General features: G+C 37.8%; 1 protein-coding gene across 3 annotated transcripts in view; it reads right to left on the bottom strand.

Moving 5' to 3' along the window:
- Positions 1-21,190, bottom strand: part of THSD4 (thrombospondin type 1 domain containing 4) — a 297,164-nt gene that overhangs the window by 93,954 nt on the left and 182,020 nt on the right. The window contains exon 1 of one of the 3 annotated variants that reach the window (XM_013104946.5): positions 17,868-18,136. The exons of the other annotated variants lie outside the window; for them this stretch is intronic. Coding sequence (XP_012960400.1) covers positions 17,868-17,939 — 72 coding nt within the window. The 5' untranslated portion in view covers positions 17,940-18,136. Of the gene's footprint in view, positions 1-17,867; positions 18,137-21,190 lie in introns of those variants that run through there. 3 annotated transcript variants of the gene reach the window in all.

Consider the following 21,190-nt stretch of genomic DNA (forward strand, 5'->3'; position numbering starts at 1 on the left):
AAAAGCTCAGGCCTCTAATGCAGGCATAGATTCTCATCACTCTCACACAAACACTGGTTTTCCATGAACCAATTTGTACCCTTAATATTTTAGTAAAAGGAACAAAAATGATTCTTTCCCTCAGGTTTGTCTGAAGGAAGCATACAGACATTGACTTTCCATTTGGCGGGGAAGCACGTCTGGTAAGCTGTTATGATGCCACCGCTGTACTTGCCTAGGAAATCTGGCAAAAGTGGCCAGAACCTGTGAAGTCAGATGGTCCCACAAATGGACTGCCACGCTCATGTACCCTACACAAGAACAGTAAGGATGGATTTTGCCTGGGAGATCAGGATGGCAGGAAACCTGTGCCAATTTACAAAGTCAGTGGATTTAAATTTTTGCGGCACTTTTTTCCTTTCTGAGTGGCAGCAGTGCTGGGCTCTGCTGCAAGCAGGGATCCCCATCAGTTCTGTTTCCACCTGTGTGTGTTCCACCCTGCCACGTTTTGGAAGGGACAAAGCTTACAGCATCTGGGAACAAGTCAGAGAACAAAGAAGCATTACTACTTCATCCTCTTGCATAACTGGAAACCACTCACTCTTCAGGTCAAAAAGATGCTATTCTACCAGGTTGCCATGACTGATCTTAGAAAGATGCAGCTTTATGGTCTTCTAAGTGTTCTTCACTGAAAGGGAAACTTGGAAGTAATAAAGCATTTTCTTACAACTGAAACCTGACTGCAGCTGCTGCCAATTCAACAGCAAGCTGGCTCCAAGTATGTGGAGTCAGATGGTTTCAGCTCCACCACTACAGGGAAACCAGCTCTGCAGCCTGGCACAATCACATTCTGGAAAGCTGCCATGATTGTGCATTGAGTTAAGCTCCAGACAGATTGCAAAGGCTGAACTTTAAACCATTTGTATTTTTAACATACACAAATAAATTTATAGCTGCATAAAAAATGTCATGCTTCAGGGATTAACCTCTAATAACCTCTCCTGCTATGTTAACAAAGACATTTAAAGTCTGCCTCTCCGTGTTACACAGGACTCAGATTAATGAAGGCAATTCAAAAAGAAATTTTAGGGCCTCATTATATCTAACAAGGGATTAGTGACACCAGCAATTTTTAAGACCATTTGTGGACACTTTGATGCTGCCCTTTGGCTTGGGACTCCATTTTATGTCAAGATCCCCAAATGAAGGTAATTTTGGCAAGATGAAGAGAATGTTGCAGAGGTAAGTGGCGTATGACTTGAAAACTGAAACCATTTTCAGGATGTCATTACATACAACTGTCTTTGTAGGTATTCCACTAGGTAACAAGTCAGTGTTTTTTCTATTTAGCAGATGAAAAAAAAAAAAAAAAGTGTAGTTAATCAGGTAAAGCAAGCTGTCTTTGCACCATAGTTAAGCTCATGAAATGGAGTTTACCAATGAAGAATACATACGGATAGGCAAAACCAAAAATTCTTGTATTGCAGTGTATTTCACTGCTTCTGAACCCGTCATCTGCTCTGAGAGAATATGGAAACCTTACATTGCCTCCTACATCTCTACTGCTCACAAATAACAGTCCTCTGAAAAGTACACATGCTGTTTCTTACCTCTGAAAATTAATTTTTTCTTATGATATTTTAAGGCCATTTCAGTGTAAGAAAGCTACTGGAATCGAGGTCACATAACCTTGGTAGCAAGGCCAGGCATTAAACTTGTGGGACACGTCAGAGTCGCCCAGATACAATGAAGAGACACTTACAAAAAGCTTCGTTCATTCAGCAGTTATTGAATGGTCTTAGCAATAGCTGCTGTACCTCAAACAACAAAAATCTCCACCATGGCTGGAATGTGCGATGTCCCAGTCAGAAAGAAGTTACACATCTGCAGAGAAATGTGACAGCAGGAAAGGTCCGGAGTTCAGCTTGTTTCACATGAATCTTAAAGACGTTTCTTGGGCTTGAAGGCTGATTCATTTTTCCATACTGGAATACTATGAGACCTTCAATTCTGAATGTACCATTGTAGACAGAAATAATGATTTATGATTTTGCACCATCATTTGTTCCCATTTTTATCAGAATTTAAGTCCTGATGTGCTGAGCATTACTTAGGGGACTCTAGTCAGACACTATGAAGCATTCCCTACCTCTCAAGACCAAAAACTCCATACAAGAAGCCTACAGTATATTAGGAACTAGTCAATAGTTCCTAATAGCTCTGACCAGTTTTAACACACTATAAACTTTACTGGATTACCTTTATATTTGAGACAAGCACCACAGTTTCTGATAACAGGAGATAATGTAAAATATAGTGATCCTCCTGGTGCTGCTTGTCAGAAGGCGGCGACAGGTGAGCTTCAGTCTTACTTCTCTTAGTGAATCCACACAGAAGTGAACTGTTCTGATTCTCACAACATCAGAAGAGCTTCAGTTGAAGTGTCTACCTAATTAGACATTAGAGGAGTGTAATGGGAAAGATCCCTTACATCAGGGGCAGACTGCACTATCAAAACTGAAACAGGTAACTAGAACCTAAGGCATCATCGGGAGGAAACTACAGCTTGCAAAACAATTCTGATGACATTCCAAATAAAAAGATAAATATATCAGAAACTTGCCCTTTTGCCTACTTTCTATTTTAAAACTGTTTCCAAAATTATTCCAATTTTTAAATGGAAAACTCAAATGTTCTTAGACAGGTTTTCATGACGCTGGATATTTTCTGTGAACTTGTCAACTTCTCTGACTATAACCTCCAAGGACAGAAAGCAAGAAAAAGGAACTATGATGGAACTTGTCAGATTTACAAGAAACACCATAAGACAAGTTGACCTGCAACAGAAAGTTGGACATGCTTATCCACAAGGATAATTTTAATCCTACATTCCAACATGAGCATTAATGCTTCTACTTTTTGTCTAGACAAAACAGTAAAAACACTTAAAAGTAAAAGGAAGAAAATTTAGTTACATTTTTTAGAGCTTCAAGGACATGAAGTTTATTTTGACCATTGACCATGAATTATAAGGTTTCCACAGTTTATATTTTATCTGAAAAAAAATGAACGAATCCCTAGAGTAGCAACCATTCCACCGAATGGAGGTAGAAAAGAAAAACAAACCAAGAAAAAAGAGCAACAACAAAAACCAACGAATTTTAAAAAGCCAAAACCAAACCAAACCCAAAGCAATCCAAGAAAAAAAAAAAAAAAAGAACTACTGAACTTCTAAAGCAATCAGCTCATATGTCTGATAAGATTCAACAATTCTAAATGTGACTATCACAAACTGCTCTCTGTAGTTTGGTTTTTATACAACCTACACATAATGTAAATGCACCTCAAGTCTGCAGTTCATCAAAAATCGTGTATACCTGAGATGCAATATTACATTACTTTTACTACCCAGAAGATGGTATAAAATACAACTGAAACCAGAAGTGCAGGCTCCTATTCACTGGTGTCTGGGACACAATAAATACCAACAGCACATTGAGGATGCTTCATCAATAACAACTCATGGAAGATTGGGTGGAAAACAGCTTTTTTGTCTGAACGGTATGTTCTGATTAAAAGCAAAGAGACCACAGAAACACTAAATGCTAGCATTTATATGTACAGCTAAATACATTGGTGAGATAGGTTTTCAATAGAAAAGGAGCTGTTACTCATTTTCTAGAATGACTGTATCACAATTACAATAATTCTTCATGGTTTAAACGTCTTCAAACTCAGAAGACCATTATTTACACACAAAGTTACACAAAATGGAAAAATACATAAGGAAAGCATATCTGTAAGTAAACATCTCCATCGGCAACCATTCAAACAAAAGACCTCCAGCAAAAAATGATCTGTTTGGATCAAATGAGTATGAAATTCCTTACATAAATTAGTTGAGAAAAATTTCTAGGCCTATGTAAATATCATGGCATTACTTCACAGTTTTAGGGCTTAATTGCTTGTGTGCATTCCAAGTACTTTAAGTATTCTACTTAAAAGTAGAAATAGATCAATAATCTGAACACAAATATCTTAAGTTTTACCAAATTTGACAAATGTAATAGATATTATCAATACATACTTATAAAAGTGCTTCCATTATTAACCAGAACACATTCTGTTCTAGCCATGTACAAAAACTAGTTACATTTAATCTTCTCAATACTATCTGAACCTCTAAAAAACACCCACCGAACTTCATTTGAGTGATGTTACTAGGACCAACATATTAGTTATGTTTATTTGAAGAATTTGTTTTGAAATATATGATCAGGTATGCCACCTGACCACAAGAGCCACATGAAAACAATACAAGAAAGCTGTAAGGGTTGTGGCTCTCCTTACTTTGCAGAGGATGATGCCTCCTGCCAAGAGGGATCTCTCAGTTTAGCACTGTAGTAATCCATCTGTGTGACAAATACATTCTAGGAAGAAAACACCCATCCAAGTATAAAAAATACAAAGGCTTCATTTAATTTTCATTTACATATCCTATAGATTTCTAATGAAAACCACGCTATTAGTAAATTAAAATGCAAAATTTTGACTCAAGCTTTAAGCAAATTTCACAGGAAGAAAAAAACCACTGGTATTTATTGCACCAAAGAGAATATCTCTGCAATTAGCCTCCTTGCCTATAAAACCATTAACAATGGAAAACTGAATCCAAAACTTTTAGGGAAGTAAACTGTATAAATTAAATAAATGCCTAAATAAAATTCTTGCTGGCTGAATAGAGCTCTGAATTTTGATACTTGTCCTCAGAAGATCTGAGTCTTAAAAAAATAATTCACCACAGCCATAGAAGACTTTAATCCTTTTACATCATCACTGCAACCCTCTGAAGTGTCCAAGCAATGGGCTCTCAGAGGTCTGTAGTCATCAGATAATTACCATTCAAACATTTCTGATCTAATAAAACAAAACAAAACAAAAAAACCCTACATCTTCATATCTGTAAGTTTGAAAATTCAGTGAGTGAATAATATATTGACCGTGCTACTGATATATCCCCTGGTCTCTAAGACAGAGGTTTAATATTTTCATAGACATAAAGCAAGTCATTGCAAACTTCCCCTCTCCCTGGGAAGGTGGTGGGTGGAATACAAGAATAAAAGGAGCAATTTCACAACAGCAACAGTTATTTTGTAATACTAAGATTATGAAGTTGAGTAAAGCTCCCAGACAAATCCACGAAAAACATGCTCTCCTGTTTATTTCTTTTTGGGGGCTAGATTTAAATTATCTATACTATCAGAAATTAACACTGGATGGGGAGCCAAAGAACACTGATTCCTGTATGGACAAACAGTTTTGCTTCTACCATGGACTGACAGTCAATGTATAAATAAATGTCAAAACAGAACTAATTAACCTTGTCTTCAGTTAGAACTTGGTCAGTTAATATTACTCATACTGAAATACTGAATTCTGATTGAATTGTTTTTCTCCCAAATATAAAATTTCAAGTAGCTTTGAGACAAAACTCTATTATTATTTGTATTATTTGGTGAGGAAACAAAGAATTGTCTTTTATTTTCACTTAAACAAAAAAAATAGCAAAGCAACTAACCAACAACAACAACAAAAAAGGAGAACAGATGCAATGACTATTTTAAAACCTTACTATAAAGTCCATCTTAACAAAGTCTTCATTATTAATCTCAGCACTATTTAATTGCAAAAAATAAAATAAAATCCTGATAGCCGATATCTTCCTGATATCTGCACCAAGAGGAACTTTTTATCTAAACAAGTTTTCCAAAGCCTCACATGTCTGAAGATGTCATTTACCACGACATCTGGATCTTAAGACACTGTGTAAGAAATACACACGTAGAAAATCCATCACTATCATGCTTGTAAGCCCTACCCACTCCTAAGAACTTAATTCCTAACTTTTCCATAGTTGCCAGTAACAGCATGGTCTTAACACAGCTTGAAACAAGGCTGCATTACTTTGTGTAGAAATTGCTATCATCTCCAGCAAAAAGCAACACTTGCTATGGTCCTACCTGGGCAAGAAGCTCAAGCATGCGTTGTCAAGGGAACTTCCCACATGCCTGAAGCCCGGAACATGTTCAAGTACTTTGCTGAATAGGGCACGTCTCTGGTAAAAGGGTACCAAAACTTCAGGGCTATATTATTTCATTTTTAATCACTGCTGATACTGAAAATTAAAAATGTTCATCTTCGGTAGTTTAACTGTTCTGGCTACCTAACAGAAAGGCCTTCAGAACACTGACACAGTCTTTTCCTTTAAAGATGCAGATGCTTTGCACTTTGGACAGAGATTTAAAAAAATAAATAAAATAAAATAAAGAAAGGAAAAAGGTATTTCCAAAAAAGGAAAACAGGACCAATACTGTGGTAATTGCTGTAATGCCACAAAGTGCTAGGATATAATCACGTATTTTTAATTTTTGTAAGTGCAGACCTGGCAAATACTGCTTTTGCTCTTTGCCTTGGCCTGAGAGCCCCAGCTTTTACAAGCCCTTTGAAGCCAGACACAAAGACTTCATCAGTACGGACAGAGGACGTGAAAATTTACACTAACCACCAGTGATGGCACATACAGCAATTCAATTATATAACAACATTTAACATCTGGAAAAGGAGGCACAATAAGGCTGAAATAGCACTTTTCCCACGTGCAGTATTACTAATCAAATATTCATGCAGCTTACAACCGAACTCTCTGGGAGACTGCTTTCATGACTGAAACACGGAGCCTGATTCTCCAGCCAGTTGGTGGAAGGCTGCTGGCCAGGCAGAGCCACGCACCATTAACTGGTGCAAGGCACAAGCCTGGACTCTCCTTGGATTACACACAGCCAGTCACCAGTCTCCACCTTTTGACTGCATTTTACAATTAGACAAACATTTCAAAACTTGTTAGGTTAAAACGCTATTATGGGTAGTGCTTTGAATAAAAAAGGGACTTCATTGCTCCTGAATTTTAGCATCACCATTCTAAACCTTAAAATGGCTGCACAAAGCTTAGTTAGCTCTTTTTTTGGATGCTAGCAGTAATATGCATCGCACCAGATGTTTTTTCCTTCTTAATGTTGCAGGATACCTCATTTATTTCCAGATCCTCTCAACCAATGGATTTACAACTCAGCTGCTGTACATATACTTTTACAATGAGTATAAGAAGACTTGCATCTGATCAAGGCAGGCAGGATCTTTCCTAAAATCTGAGTCACTTAGAATAGAACCTCATGATGACAGCTTTAAATCAGTGAAAATTTGGCTTTCACCATCTTCAGCTGAGCCAAGCCTTCACCTCAACATTCACAGTGTTGATCCTCCCCTTTTGCTGCCCACCAATGTCTCCCTAATAGGTTCCACAAGGCTAATTGGTTTTCATGTCCTTTCCTTTCTCTCCTACAGATTCCTAGCCGAATCCTCTTAATGCAAACAATGTTTTAAGCAACAGTCAATGTCCACTTTTTACTTTTGGAATTTTTGCTGTGTTGTTTGTGACAAAGTAGAAATTTTCTTCAGAGGCGAAACAGAAATAATAGCATTTTATAGCAGCATTAGTCTGTTATCCACGAAGTAACTTATCCTTTAAAGGGAAATGTGAATGTTATACTAATTTTAACTTGCTTGCTAGATACTCCCAGCTTTCTCTTAAACAGAGAAAAAGCCAGTTCTGAAACTTGAGCAAAAGCAGTGCAATAGCGCTATAAGCAATGAAATTCACTCTGCGAGTCCTGAAGTGCTTCTCCTTCACTAAAATACGGCTTCACCAGCTCTCTAGTGCTTATTTAGCAGCAGAAAACAGCTGCAGATGTTAACTTTTGATCTCATCTGCTCTCAATCAATTCCTAAAATGAACGGTTGCATGGACGGCTGGAGCTACACCAACTGCCATTCTTTCCATGAACTAATGGACTTCTCTGCATCACAATGCTGACTTCTGACAACATGGAAAAAAGTATTACATTTTTCCAAGTAACTCCTACTTTTTCAGTATCTTGTCTTGTAAATATATTTCCAGATTCTTCTTTCCTAAAACTGCCTTTGGGAGAACTGTAATAGGATTAGATAGCTCTTTTTTCACAAGCAGAACGTGCTGCAGTTATACTGATAAAATTAAAATTAGCGTATCAACTTCATGTATCAGCTACTAAAGCCAAAAACAAGCATATAAAACAACAACAAAAAAACACAGCTTAACAAATGACATTTATTATCACCTTTAGACTAAATAAATAGTATGGTCTTTTTACAGTTTGTTAGGAGTGAGAACAAAGAAGAAAGCAGAACAGTATTTGATAAGATTTCTGGCCTGATTCTCACTCAGATAAATGTTCCTTTAAAGCCTCGCTGTATTGACACAGCCATGTGAAGTTAGTACAGCTAAAAGTAAGACCACTAATCTTCCATTTTTTTTTTTTTAATAAATTCTTATGATTTGAACACTACACATTGCTCTGCTTATTTATTAGACATTTTTATGTGGCTAGGAATGGATTTCTATCATCACGAATAAAGAATCGTGTTATTCCTTGTCACTCGGTATTTCTGGCTCTCATCTGATAACTAGAAGTCGTAGTCATTCAGGAAGAAACAACTGGATACAACCAGTCTCTGCCATCTTGGTCTTACCAGAGATAATCCCCAATAGTCATGCTCTGACAGCTGCATGCATTAGGTATCTTCTTATTTCCACTCAGACCAGCCTGACTGTGTGGATCATTCTTAATTACTGGTTCCTCTGGTAATGCATCATTCTTCCAAGTGCCATTGTATCACCAATAACCCAGCATCTCGATGAATACAACATGTTACCATTGCTTAGTGTGGTCTCTATCAGGCAGCCTAAAGGACAATGCCGAACAGTTAAAATATTGAAATACTGAAGAATTCCCTGAATACCTGAAAATTTCAGAAGGATGAGGTGCAGCCACACGTTACCGTCACCTCCTCTGTGACGAGCAGGGTATGTATGCACTATCCTTAACTGCATGGGGCTACAATGCTCCTTATTACTTCTCCACAACACCAAGAATATGCTTGCCTGAGATGCTCAGTATCAAAACATACAAGCAAATATTTAAGACTGTTTTCAGTTCAACAGACTGCCTTAAAACATGTATTTCTAGTATTTCAGAAAAAAAAAAATCCATTTAATAAGGAAGTAAGAAATGTCATTTATATAGTTATTCTGTGTCCTAGTGCTTTCTAGAGGATATTGGCTCATAGCTAACATCAAAACAGTTGGTGCCCCTGGCTAGAATACTTCACTATCACCTGCTCATTCGAGCACTAAATAAATCTCAGCTTTCAAGTACTTACAAGCAAGAGTCCAGCACGTGTTTCAAATGCTCTATTCATGTACAGATGTTAAAATACCCTCGATACACTGAATGCTTATGAAAGGTTTTTGTTGTCTCATCAGCAGTTAATTGCTACTCATTTTGAAATTATACTGAAATTATTACATTAAAACAGTACAAGCAATGCAAGGTATAGTAACTGCTAACCTGTAAAACACCTCATGCCTCACAGCTTTAACTTTGACTGTATTTCCTCTTTTTTTTCTTTTTTTTTTTTTTTTTGGAGGGGTGGAAAGGAGGCAGGGTGCAGGCATCATGGCATCACACAAGGAGTAAAAGAAAAATATACAACTTAAATTACAAAGAAAAATTAGATCCTTAGAGGGGGTAAATTCTTCTGTTAAATCTATTAACTGCTTGGGATTAAAATGCAGCATTTCCACATGTTTTTGCCATTGCTTCTATAATTTCAAATTTCAAAGAGCAAAGAACCAAATCTTGCTTTCTTTTTTCCTGCTATATTATCCTTTATTTGCAATGAATTACAAATTAGTCAATATCTTTTCAGAAAACAGTTATAAAAACCTTTTACACCTTCAGTTGAAGAAGTGGTTTCTAACTGACATATCTTAACAACAAAAGGATTTACCTTTAAGTTCAAAATGTTAAAGCTTTCCTTCCCCCACACCCCTACGCACCAGTATCTTGGGAAGAAATGACATGAAAAATGGAAGCAACCATTATGCTGTAGTCAAAAAGCAGTTATGGGTGGAAGAATTAATTTATTGACTCCAAATTCACCTCACTCCTCTGTGTCTGCCAAACAAGTGGGAGTGGAAATTTGTCAAAAAGTTCTGTCTCCTGATAAAACCTTCCTCACAACCCACACTCTGGGAAAATAATACTTGTAACCCATGAAGAAACAGACTGACAGCTTCAGGCAATCACATACACAGGCAAACCTTTAATTTAATAATCTCTCATGCTCCACTTTCATGTATCTCATTTAGAAGGGGTCTTTAAACAGAAGCAATGTAGCTGCTGTCAGTGATATAATTGCTGTGTTGGTGCCTTTGGGTCCTTAAACACACTAGTGGATGATGTTTGATCCCTGCTCTTGCCCTTTTGGCAGTGATGGATAGAAAGTGATATGCAAGGAACAATCAAGCAAGCCATAGATCATGTAGGCATAGGGATATATGTCACAGATGCCAGGCCCTTTCTGTCCCATGTCTTTCAATCAAGCAGTGAAAATTTGCTTTAGGTTCCTGATCACTGCATAATTCCCTCCAACCCTTGACTCAGGCTCTGAGCACTGCTCTGTGAGCACTGCTGGCAATCTATCTGCAGCAGTATACCTGCAGGAAGGCTTGTAGCAAAATTACAGTCTTGACATTAACAGCAGGGTGTTTGTTTAGTTACTTAGCACAGCCTCTTTTGTGTGCCAGGTCTCATTTCCAGAAGAGTCATGATGGTAAGAGGCTGGGTAAATCTATTAATAAACTCGTCTCTTTAAAATGTGTACATCATCCACATGCAAAATGTAACAGTGCTGTACACAAACTGAAAGATAAACTCAGAGGCTGAAAAACAACAACAAAAAAAAGTGTTTTAAGAAGTGATATTACTTAAAAGCAACTGCCAGGAGTTTACAAGATCTTCTACTCTTTTAATTAAAAATTTTATGAGTCTTGGAACACATTCCTGTGCACCTATTATACATCAGAGCATTTAAAAAAGAAATCAGAGCCTTACAACGTTACCAAGAAGAGATGGGAAAACCAAAGAAATCTTCTTTAGAAGAAAGAGCTATTTATACAATAACTGTTATGGCCTAAAAGCAATTACAAAGACTTATTTTACCTTGCTAGATTGTATTTCCCCCCCCCCCCCACACTTTTTTTGAATACCTTTCAGTATATCCTAACATAAATTACCTGCCCCTTAAATTCATTGCTCCATTTATACAGCCAGCATATTTGGAACAAATTTTAAAATTCTAAGAAATTCAAAATACACTGGCTATGCCTGAAAAAATAAATAAATATTTCAGTGATAAAAATACTTTCATTACCATTCAATTTTAAGTGAATTATTACTTTAAAAAGTAAAAGGTGATGAGAAAAATCTAAAGTAAGTAAATGAACAGAACTGATACTGATAATAAGCTATGATAAAAGAAGTGTTTTGTAGACTCTTAGTTCCTAGGCAAAACATTTTTTCCAGGCATAATATTCAAGATAAATGCTTGAAAATATGTCTGTCTAATAAGAATTCCAGCAAGTTTCTAGAACAGCTTTCCAGAAAGTAGTCTACAAACCTTGTGTAAGAAACAAATTAGCTCATCCATCACACGTAACCATTTATTTGCTAATGACTTACTTAATTTAGCTCAACTGTGGTAGGACTGAGCATGATGCAAGAACTAAAGTGGGAATTACTCTAGCCCTCTGTCTTTTAGATCAATCAGGAAAGTCTGTATATCCGAGACCAGAGCTCAAAGACTTTTAAAAGGCTGTGGATCTAGGCCTACGAGCTGCGAGTTGCTAAGGAGGTATCCTTACAGACCTCTACCAGTACCTACAGCTGTTCCTATTTCAGCCCGTCTTTCCCACAGGAGTAGGTGAAGATGTGCAATATAGGAAGAACTAAAAGTCCTACAGGAATCTTGGGAAGACAACTGAAGGAGCATTTTTTCTCCATAATCATAGAATCATAGAATATCCTGAGTTGGAAGGGACCCTTAAGGATCATCAAGTCCAACTCTTGACACCGCACATGTCTACCCAAAAGTTCAGACCATGTGACTAAGTGCACAGTCCAATCTCTTCTTAAATTCAGACAGGCTCGGTGCAGTGACCACTTCCCTGGGGAGCCTGTTCCAGTGTGCAACCACTTGCTCTACTTAGTGACACTGTTGCCACAATGTAATTAACTTTTAAGTATGCCAGAGGTCAATTAAACTTGTTCTGTAGCACTTACAGCTACAGCAATACTCGGAGCATATTCCTATAATTTGGCTATGTCTGTGGATATTTACTTGACAGGATTATTTTTCACCTACAAAACATCTCGCTTTCAGATGTTAAACTGGTGATGTCAGCAATTGCTGCCATATGTAAATTACCATCTGTTTTTTCTAACTCAGCATAGTGTAATTTTAAAGTAAATCCAAGTAACAAACAACTATCCAAGGAGTTCGATCCCCTCTTAGTTACCAACCCACAAAAGCTTTCTAACATTCCCATGCTTCGTAACAGAGGGGTTATGGGTGATTTTTATGGGAAAATGTTGTCAAAGTGACATATCAATTTCTCAGGAGAATCAATGGAAGCCCTATTAATCCTGGCTTGCAGGTGGGAATACTCAGGTACTGAGATGAGAAATGGTTTTTGTCAGCATGTGAGTGGGAGAAATTATGTTTGCTTTCTTATGTGCTGGCCCAATGAAAGTCAGAGACGGAAAAGCCTGTTTTATTGGGTCCTCTAATGTGTTCCTGCCTCTAACTGATGATGTTGGATCAGCAACTGCAGGCTGGCGACAGAGCAGACCTAGCTTAACTCGTTTGTTTCCAGGCCACGGAGAGCTTCTTTTGGACACTGCTGAGATACACCACCACTGAGGTTCTGGAAAGGTTGATTTGTCAAGCCTATCTGAAAACTGTTCTTATTGACAACTGCTTTGACCTTTAAAACCACAAATACACTAAAAATTCATCAGCTTGCTCTTGTTTGACTTCCTGATTAGTGGTCTCCCGATGCCCCTTCAGGAGCACACACCCTCTGCCACACATGCACGAGGTTGTACCGTATGCAGCAGAAGGTGCCACCAAGGTAAGAAACTTTACTCCAACAAGTGAGAAGAAAGCAAGTTCTTCATCGGCAAGAACAAAATATTCAGGAAGCAGTGTCAAAAGGGCCGTGACCTCAAGTTGCCTTTTTTTTTCTCCCTCTTCTTGCTTAACAGTGTATTTCTGACATCAGCAAGGAAAAGTTCTATCTGTACTCCGCTACATGGAAAGTAAGCAACAAAACGAGGATGTGTTTTTCTCCCTGGCCACCTCGGGAACAGGTCAGTCACTCAGGGAAGAGTTCTAGATGCAGCTACACATAGGTACCCAGAAGGTGTTTTCTTCAATGCTCTATGAAGGTGTTTTGTTTTGTGTTTTGTTTTTTTTTGTGTGTGTGTGTGTGTGTATGTGTGTGTGTGTGTTTTTTGTTTTTCTCCAGAGCCCAGTACAGCACAGAATTGTATAGATGCACATATATACACATGCACGCACACAGAGTTTTAAAAGAAAAATCATAACTTCAAGTTTACAATGAGGATCACCCATCTTTAACAAAGTAGGAAATATAATAAGTAGGAATGGGAGAACTGGTTCAGGCTTAATAAGAATTCTCTTTAGTCTCTTCTGAAACCAAAACAATCTACCTGTTATTAGGAAAGAATAAAAAACAATTCACCTTTAAATATAATTTAAAAAATACTAATAATTTTCATGCAAGTCATTAGTACATCTTCTTTTGGCCAGAAAGGGCACAGACTGGTTGCAGTCTGGATTGTAGCTTGTGCATACAGTGCAGATTAATGCCTGAATTGAATCTTCTAAAGTTTGTCATTCATCTCTTTAACCAACTTTTCAGTTAAAAATCCTGTGGACTACTTAAGTGTCCTGACATTTCTTGCAATGGGTTGAATTTCTGCAGTGTGATACCTAAACCTGTTCAGAACTGAAGGCTCCTTTAAAATGTTGACAAATTCACGCTGCTTCTCTGATTTTGAACAAACTGCATACTGCAGAGAGGACAGTCACATCAAAGCCGAAATGGGCGTGAGCTCATGAGAACACAGTCATTCGCATTTCTGTGTATTTATTCCCAGTCTTGCAACTTGGGACATTGCGTAAAACAACAGTACTTCAGGTATCAACCCATAGGACACTAATCAGAACCAGCAGATTTTGAAGAATACAAAGATTCAGACTCAACTTACTCAGACTCCCTTATGCATTTTACCAGGTAGAACTTGATGTTTTCACTCTATGCACAAATTCCAAAGGGAAGGATTTCATATCTGTGATAAGTAAAATGCTGCATTCACTATTCACTTAAACTCACTGAAAGCTCTTGATGCATCACGTATTTTTATGATCAGATTATGATTATTTGCCAGATTAAAAAACAGATCAACACTTACTTCACATGTGAGGCTGCTTCCTTTTCATTACTTTTATAATCCACAAGCTTGATCAGATAAACTGAGTTATTTTTTTTAATGCTGCTTGCAAAGAATACAAGCAAAACTCAGTAATGTACAATTTGGCCATGTTTTTGGGTAAGAGGATCTTGAAGAGGCCAGGCAGGTGACTTCGGTAGATTTGCATAGCTTCACCAACACCTATTGAAATAATAGTACTAATTCAAGGCTAATATGCACAAGCTTATAAAAGCAATAACCCTACTACAGTGGGAAGAGAACTGAGCTGTAATAACTGAAACCTAAAGTTAAATTCTCTTCTCAAAATACAGGTATTTTCAAGTATAAGTATTCAAGTATACTTAGAAAAGAAGATTTAAAAGGCTACCTCTGAGGAAATGAGTGAAGAATGATGATTTAAACCAAGTGTGACGTAACTGCTCGTTCACGTGTGAGCTAAGAAACAGAATATGCTAGGAATACACAGATTGGCTATTCCTCAGCAGGACTCTCCATTTGCTCCAAGATTTGTAAGATCTAATGAATCTAGCTAAACCGATGACCTTCATGCAACAGATGACTCAAAACTACCAGATAAGAAGTGGGGAGGAGGAAACCTTCATTAAGTATTGTTTTGCAATTAAAAGTGAGGCCTTACACATTCTGCATAGTATCACATTTGCCCTGCTTTATCTTTATTTTGAAATGCTTTATCACCCAGGTTGCGCGTTCGATGCCAACTAAGCCTTAGCTCTTTCTCAGACCCAAGAGATAGATGTACAGTCTGTTGATGAAGACAACATCTTCTGGGATGTTCAGGAGCATCTTCTGGGAGATGAAAGAGACTGGACTCTGACCATTTAGCAAGGTTGACCACAGAAGGGGATAGCAGCTGGAGCTTCCCACTATGGCTGAAGCAAGTCATGCTTATTTCCTAAAAAGCATATAAATTTTTTTTTGCTCTCAGCCAGTGCAAACACGGGCTAAGTTGTAAAGCTATATAACCGTATTTCCCTCCTAAATGGAAAAGTGATGCAATGCAGTTCCACTGACTTCACGCTAAGCCATTCCTTAACTCAAAACCAAAAGAAAATCAAACAGAATTATACACACATTAGATCCAGTTTTGAGAATCATTAGGGTAAAAACTTAACATCTTCATTTTTGTAGTTTTCTGTTTCCAGAATGGTTAATGTTCTGCAGCATTATAGCAAGGAGAGAACAGGCTGGCAAGAAAAGCAGCTTCTCGATGACTGTATAATCTATCGCAAGCTGACACTTTTATGAGAACTTTAAAAACATAAAACTATGAATCCATTAAAACATTCAAAGAAGTAAATAGAACACTTCAAAGGATCACAAAACTACAATACATATTCCTTTTAAAAATGGCTTCTCGCTTACTTTTCCTCTCCTCAGATCATTGCCTCTCCAGCACGGGAAAAATCCTAATTGAGTAATTTCCTACAGAAATAATATTTATGTAGCCAAGATTCTGCAGCTGACGCAGGGAAAAGCACAAGATTATCAGGTGGTCTCTTACAATATAGGACAAAGAATTACTGTATTAAAAGCAGACAGCATAGTTTTTATTGCGCAATTTTCAAAATTAGCCATATGAACATAATAAAAGAAAATTTCTCACTGCCTTTAGTAAATCTTACAATCTAAGATAAAGTAGTATGCCATTTCTCTATTCTGTCTGCTGTATGAGCTGAAATTCTAACAAGAACAGTACAGTTTAAACTACTTGGCATATGGATCACAGCACTAAAACATTCCACATTGCACTTTTACTGCAGAAATTCATTTCCAGGTAAGAACACAGCATTGCTTTTACTTTACTTGCTAACGAGGATAATTGGCAGGCAACACTGCTGCTGCTCTAGATTCTTTCTTTATATGGATCTCTGAAGACCACATGTGCATGCAGTAGTGACAAATATTTTCCATATGAGCCACCACAAAATTTAAGGTCCCTCAGCCTGCACAAGGTGAGCCCTTCTGTCATCTTCTGTGCTCAGTATCAACCAGGAAGTTAAAAACTTCAGTGACAACTAGAGGGCAATGATCAGCTTCCAGTCATTCTGATCATCAACAACTTTAAAGACCCTGAGCCTCTGTTGAAAACATTTCCCTGCTCTCCTTTAAGTAGATCACAGTCAGCACAAGATTTCTTTAAGAGACGTTTTTCTTGAATCACAACCATTACAACTCTGCATTTTAGAACACCCTGAAAGCAAAATACAGCTTATGTCCAGGCATATGAGCTACAGAGAATGTCAACCACACGGTGCCAGACAAGATGTTTTTTCCAGTTCACTTCCACTTTCTTCTACCAGGGAAAGTAATTGTTCTGGTCTTTATTAAGCTACCATAAACAGGTAGCCTAACAAAAGACAGAACTAACAAAAGACAAAGCTCTAAAGCAAAATCACTGTTTTCAGATTTACTTTGCAGTTTGCTCCTTTGTAATGCTGTTGATATACTTAAGGAAGATATATTATGGAACAGAATTATCCAGTTATTCCTTCAAAATGCATAAATATACATAATATTTCAGTTTGAAGTGTGAGGGAGAATGAATATCAAAGGTACTAGAAGTGTTTTCTGCCACTAACTTCATTAGATGGAATATTTCATATCTGATGGTAGTATGCTTGATGAATTATTTCCTAAATGACAAATGACTAGATGAATTTTTCTGCTTTGGTATGAAATAAGAACCTGTTGAAAAAAAGCCTGCTCTGATCAGAACAAAAATCTGGAAAACTGTTCTTTTAAATCAAGTAGCAACTTTTAAAGGTGTAGCAAGAGCTGTTCTATTCAATTACTTAAGATTTCTCATACAAATAATGCATAAAGTCTGTCTTTAAGGATATGGCAAACATAAAGGAAAAAAAAAGTGTTCTTCATGCCCTGCTAAAACAACAATACAGTACACATACTGAGTATTTGCACAAAAGAGTGTTACTAAAATAATGCAACGTGCACTTTTTACATACTCACATCCCCAAGGTAAAAACTTTTTCAATCATGCATTTTTTTTTTTGTAGAAAATGTGAATTTAACACTTCCATCTACTGCTGCAAAGAGTATCCTATTTCTCTGTTAGTAAAGAAAAAATCACACATTACAGTCATCTCACAGAAAACATGTTATATATCAAATTAAAAGAATCTAGCTTTCAAATTAGTACCCCCTTAGTACCTACAGGCTTAAAAAACAACCAAACAAACAAAAGACACCACAAACAAACAAACAGTCCTTTTACACATCAAGCAAACAATGCAACTCTGAAGTCTCTACCAACATAAAAATAATTCACAACCTATTTGAATAGATAGGAAGAAAACTCTGTCGAGACGGTAATTTTTGACATACTTTGCTTACCTCTCCCCCAGGTCTTGCTAACACTGCTGTTTGAAAGTAGAGCAACGTTAGTATCAGGTAGCTGACAAACATTATTACCCAAAGTTAGAGCTACCCTGGAGGAGAAAACCCTCTGCCAAGTACTAACAGCTAGCAGATGCACTTGTGTCTCAGTAACACAGCCTTCAGTTCTTCTAGGTACGACTCCTTCTCCCTCTCCCCCTTTCTCTCGCACTCACTGTACGACCAGGAGCTCTGCGCTCAGCCACTGCTCTGAAGACAACTGGTAAGTTGATCTCTTCATGTAATGACTTCTCCCTGCTGGGGGAGGGGGCTCAGCCCGCAAGGAGCTGGGGGGCTGCAGGCAGTATAAAGCAACGAAGGGGAGGGACAGAAATGGTCACTGCCAAGTTATGCATCTGCTCTGATTCATGGAACAAGCTAAAAGGTAACCTTTAATGCACGAGGAGGTTTGGCAGTGCGTTATTGACTTAGGCAGGCATGATTGGAGAAACAGGCTAAAGCAGCTTGCAAAAGATGCCTGTTGATGGTTAGACAGCATGTGCTACTTAAAGGTACAGCACCTCCTTTTGCCAAAGAAGTCTGTAATAAATAAACCATAAATTAAAACCTCGTCAGGAAGTAGCCTCTGGCTTTATGGTCAGCCCTAGAGCAACGCAATCCTGCACCCTGAACGGCCCAGTCCTGCCGGGCACGCAGTCGAATCCTCCAGCTCCCACTGCTGGCCCGCAGGGACCCGAAGCGTCCACTCACTCTCAAGACTGACGACTGCTTCCTGAAATGGGCCCCCATCCTTTAGGATAATTTTGGAGCAGGATATTGATGCAATCTTTCTTCTTCGTACCATAGTTGAACAAAAGAAAGTGCTTTGACTAAGCCATCAGAACTGAGCGCCCTTGAAAACGGTATTTGGTACTAGAAGATGAGTAAGAGCTACTTTTAAGTAAAGAATAAAGCAGCATTGAAAGTATGATACAAAGCTGAATTATTGAATCTCCCAAGCAGACCAGCGAATGTTTGTCTCGGAAATGAGTAAAATTGCAAACAGAGCTATAAAAGTTGGAGGGCTTCCCTAAGCCAAGTACGTTTGATTGTAATCTCTACGCAATAGACGTTTTGTTCTGTTAAACTAAGCAATACAAAAATAAAGAACTTCTGAACCCCAACAGTCTAAGTACACACATCGAACAACCGGAGAGAACTGTTTACAACATATGTGGGACCCCCCAAGTCCTCTATTCCCTTTCCTATCCTACCTTTTAATTTCTTCCAACTTTACTGTTGCCAATTTATGTATTTTATCATGGGAATGTGAAAAGTTTTGGTTTTCTGAAAGTTCCAGCTCCTCGAGTCAAGAAGTCGCATTAGATTCTCACCTTTCACGTAAATGTAGTATTTCTCATCCTTATGGTTGCAGGGGAAGTCTCAAAAATATGACCTGTGAATAACCTGGTCTCGTATGTCAGAGAGCAAACCACATGAACTCAGCATACAGATACTTTAAATGTCTCAAGACTTTAGAAGGTGGGTGGCAAGGAAAGATTTTGGTGAAATTGAGAAGCACAACATTACTAAGAATTAGATTTCTTTTGTAATTTGGTAAGCTTTGCATTAACAAGAAGTCACTGTCACTGCCTTCTCCCTCTCTGTCCCTTCCTTCTGCAGGCTACTACTATCATCTATAAAGAAAATCACAGACGGCAGAAGAAAAGATGTACATAAACAATCCCCTTCAGCTGACTCCTCTCAAGGGAATAGTACCAACTTAAGAGACTTAGAAAGGCGGAGTGAAAAAGATGCAGCACAGAGCTCACGAATGGCTCCTCTGAATGCTGGGGATGACCACAGGAAGGTACCGCAGCCACAGACAGAGGAGCTGTAACAACCGCAGCCGACAACCAGACCTGCAGGGTTTGAAAGCCTGGCACCACAACCTTAATGGTACATAAACCGTCGAGAACCTCTACTGCTATGCTGATCTCATGAATACAATGCTTCCCTTCAAAACCTAAACGAAGGAAGCATTTTTCCCACTTTCAAAGGGAGATGAAGGTTTGCAGTCTGTGCTGCTTTGCTGACAGCTAGATGTAGAGCTGCCATTACAGATCCCGTGTACACCAGTTGCCTGTGGCAAACTCTCTGGACTGAAAACGTAAAGGCAAATAAACTTAAGGAAATTTTCCATCAAGCCCCTGTCAGGAAACCAACCTGTCCCTCTGTATTTTTTTGAAATACATATATATACCACAAAAGGAAAAATGGAAATAAACCAACTGCCAACTAACCAGAGTTCAAAAACACTTTCATCAGGAGAACTCCAACTGCAGTACTTTAAAGTAGGTTCGTTCCTTGAAAAAGCTTTTAAAAAGCAACAACAAAAAAGAACAAAAAACCCACTACCATTTCAGATGTTGTAGCTTGTTATAAAAATTCCAGTAATGAAAGCTTTTTCATGCCGATTGACTTGTTTCTATAAAACAAAGTTTTGCCTTTTTCCTCAGTTCTTCACAAAGTGAACTAAGTAAGCACATGGTTTTGGCACAAAACCACCATTCTTCCCTTTCTCTTTTTTTTTAATGGTAGGTAGAAAACCAAATTTCAAAACCTAGCAGTAACTGTGATTTTAGTCTTCTCTTTGCTGATCATTCTAGAAAGCAGCACATTGTAAACATCGATGAAGTCTAAATAACCATTATTGGAATGAGTTTCTGAGGCACAGAAAAATGTACTGCATTCCCTTTTAACAATTCACATAACTGATTCTTTCCATACTGATTTAATCTTTCCCCCTACAAAACCATGCAGGCAGAATTCCCTGGAATCCAGAAGCTGGTATTCTGCTCTCCGTATTAAATAAAAGAGATCTGTCCATACCTGCTACTACACTGCCATGATTTAATCAACCGAACTGGACAGAATGGTGCATATTCACAACCACAACCTTTCTTTGCAGCACAAAGTAATGGGAAACTTAACACCGCAATGAACTTGTTCTGTTGCAACCAAGATCAAAATTTCTATGAAAACCTCAGTAATCACTATACTAGATATTACAAAACTATCAATTCTATACAAGTCTGTTTATGATTGAAGAGCTACTTCAGGTACAAAGTTCTATAAAACCAAAATACTTTATTATTATAAAGTGGAAGCACTAAAACATCTAATTATTTTCAACACAAAAGCATCCTCCTTTTACTTAAAAACATACAAGCATATCAAAATTATACTATAATTATTTTAGGCAGTTTTTTTAAATCAAAATTCCCAAATCATTTTCCTATTTTTATGGAGAAAAGCATCAGAATATTTTGAGAAAGGTT

This window comes from Anas platyrhynchos, chromosome 11 (assembly GCF_047663525.1).
Source record: "Anas platyrhynchos isolate ZD024472 breed Pekin duck chromosome 11, IASCAAS_PekinDuck_T2T, whole genome shotgun sequence".
Lineage (NCBI taxonomy): Eukaryota > Metazoa > Chordata > Aves > Anseriformes > Anatidae > Anas > Anas platyrhynchos.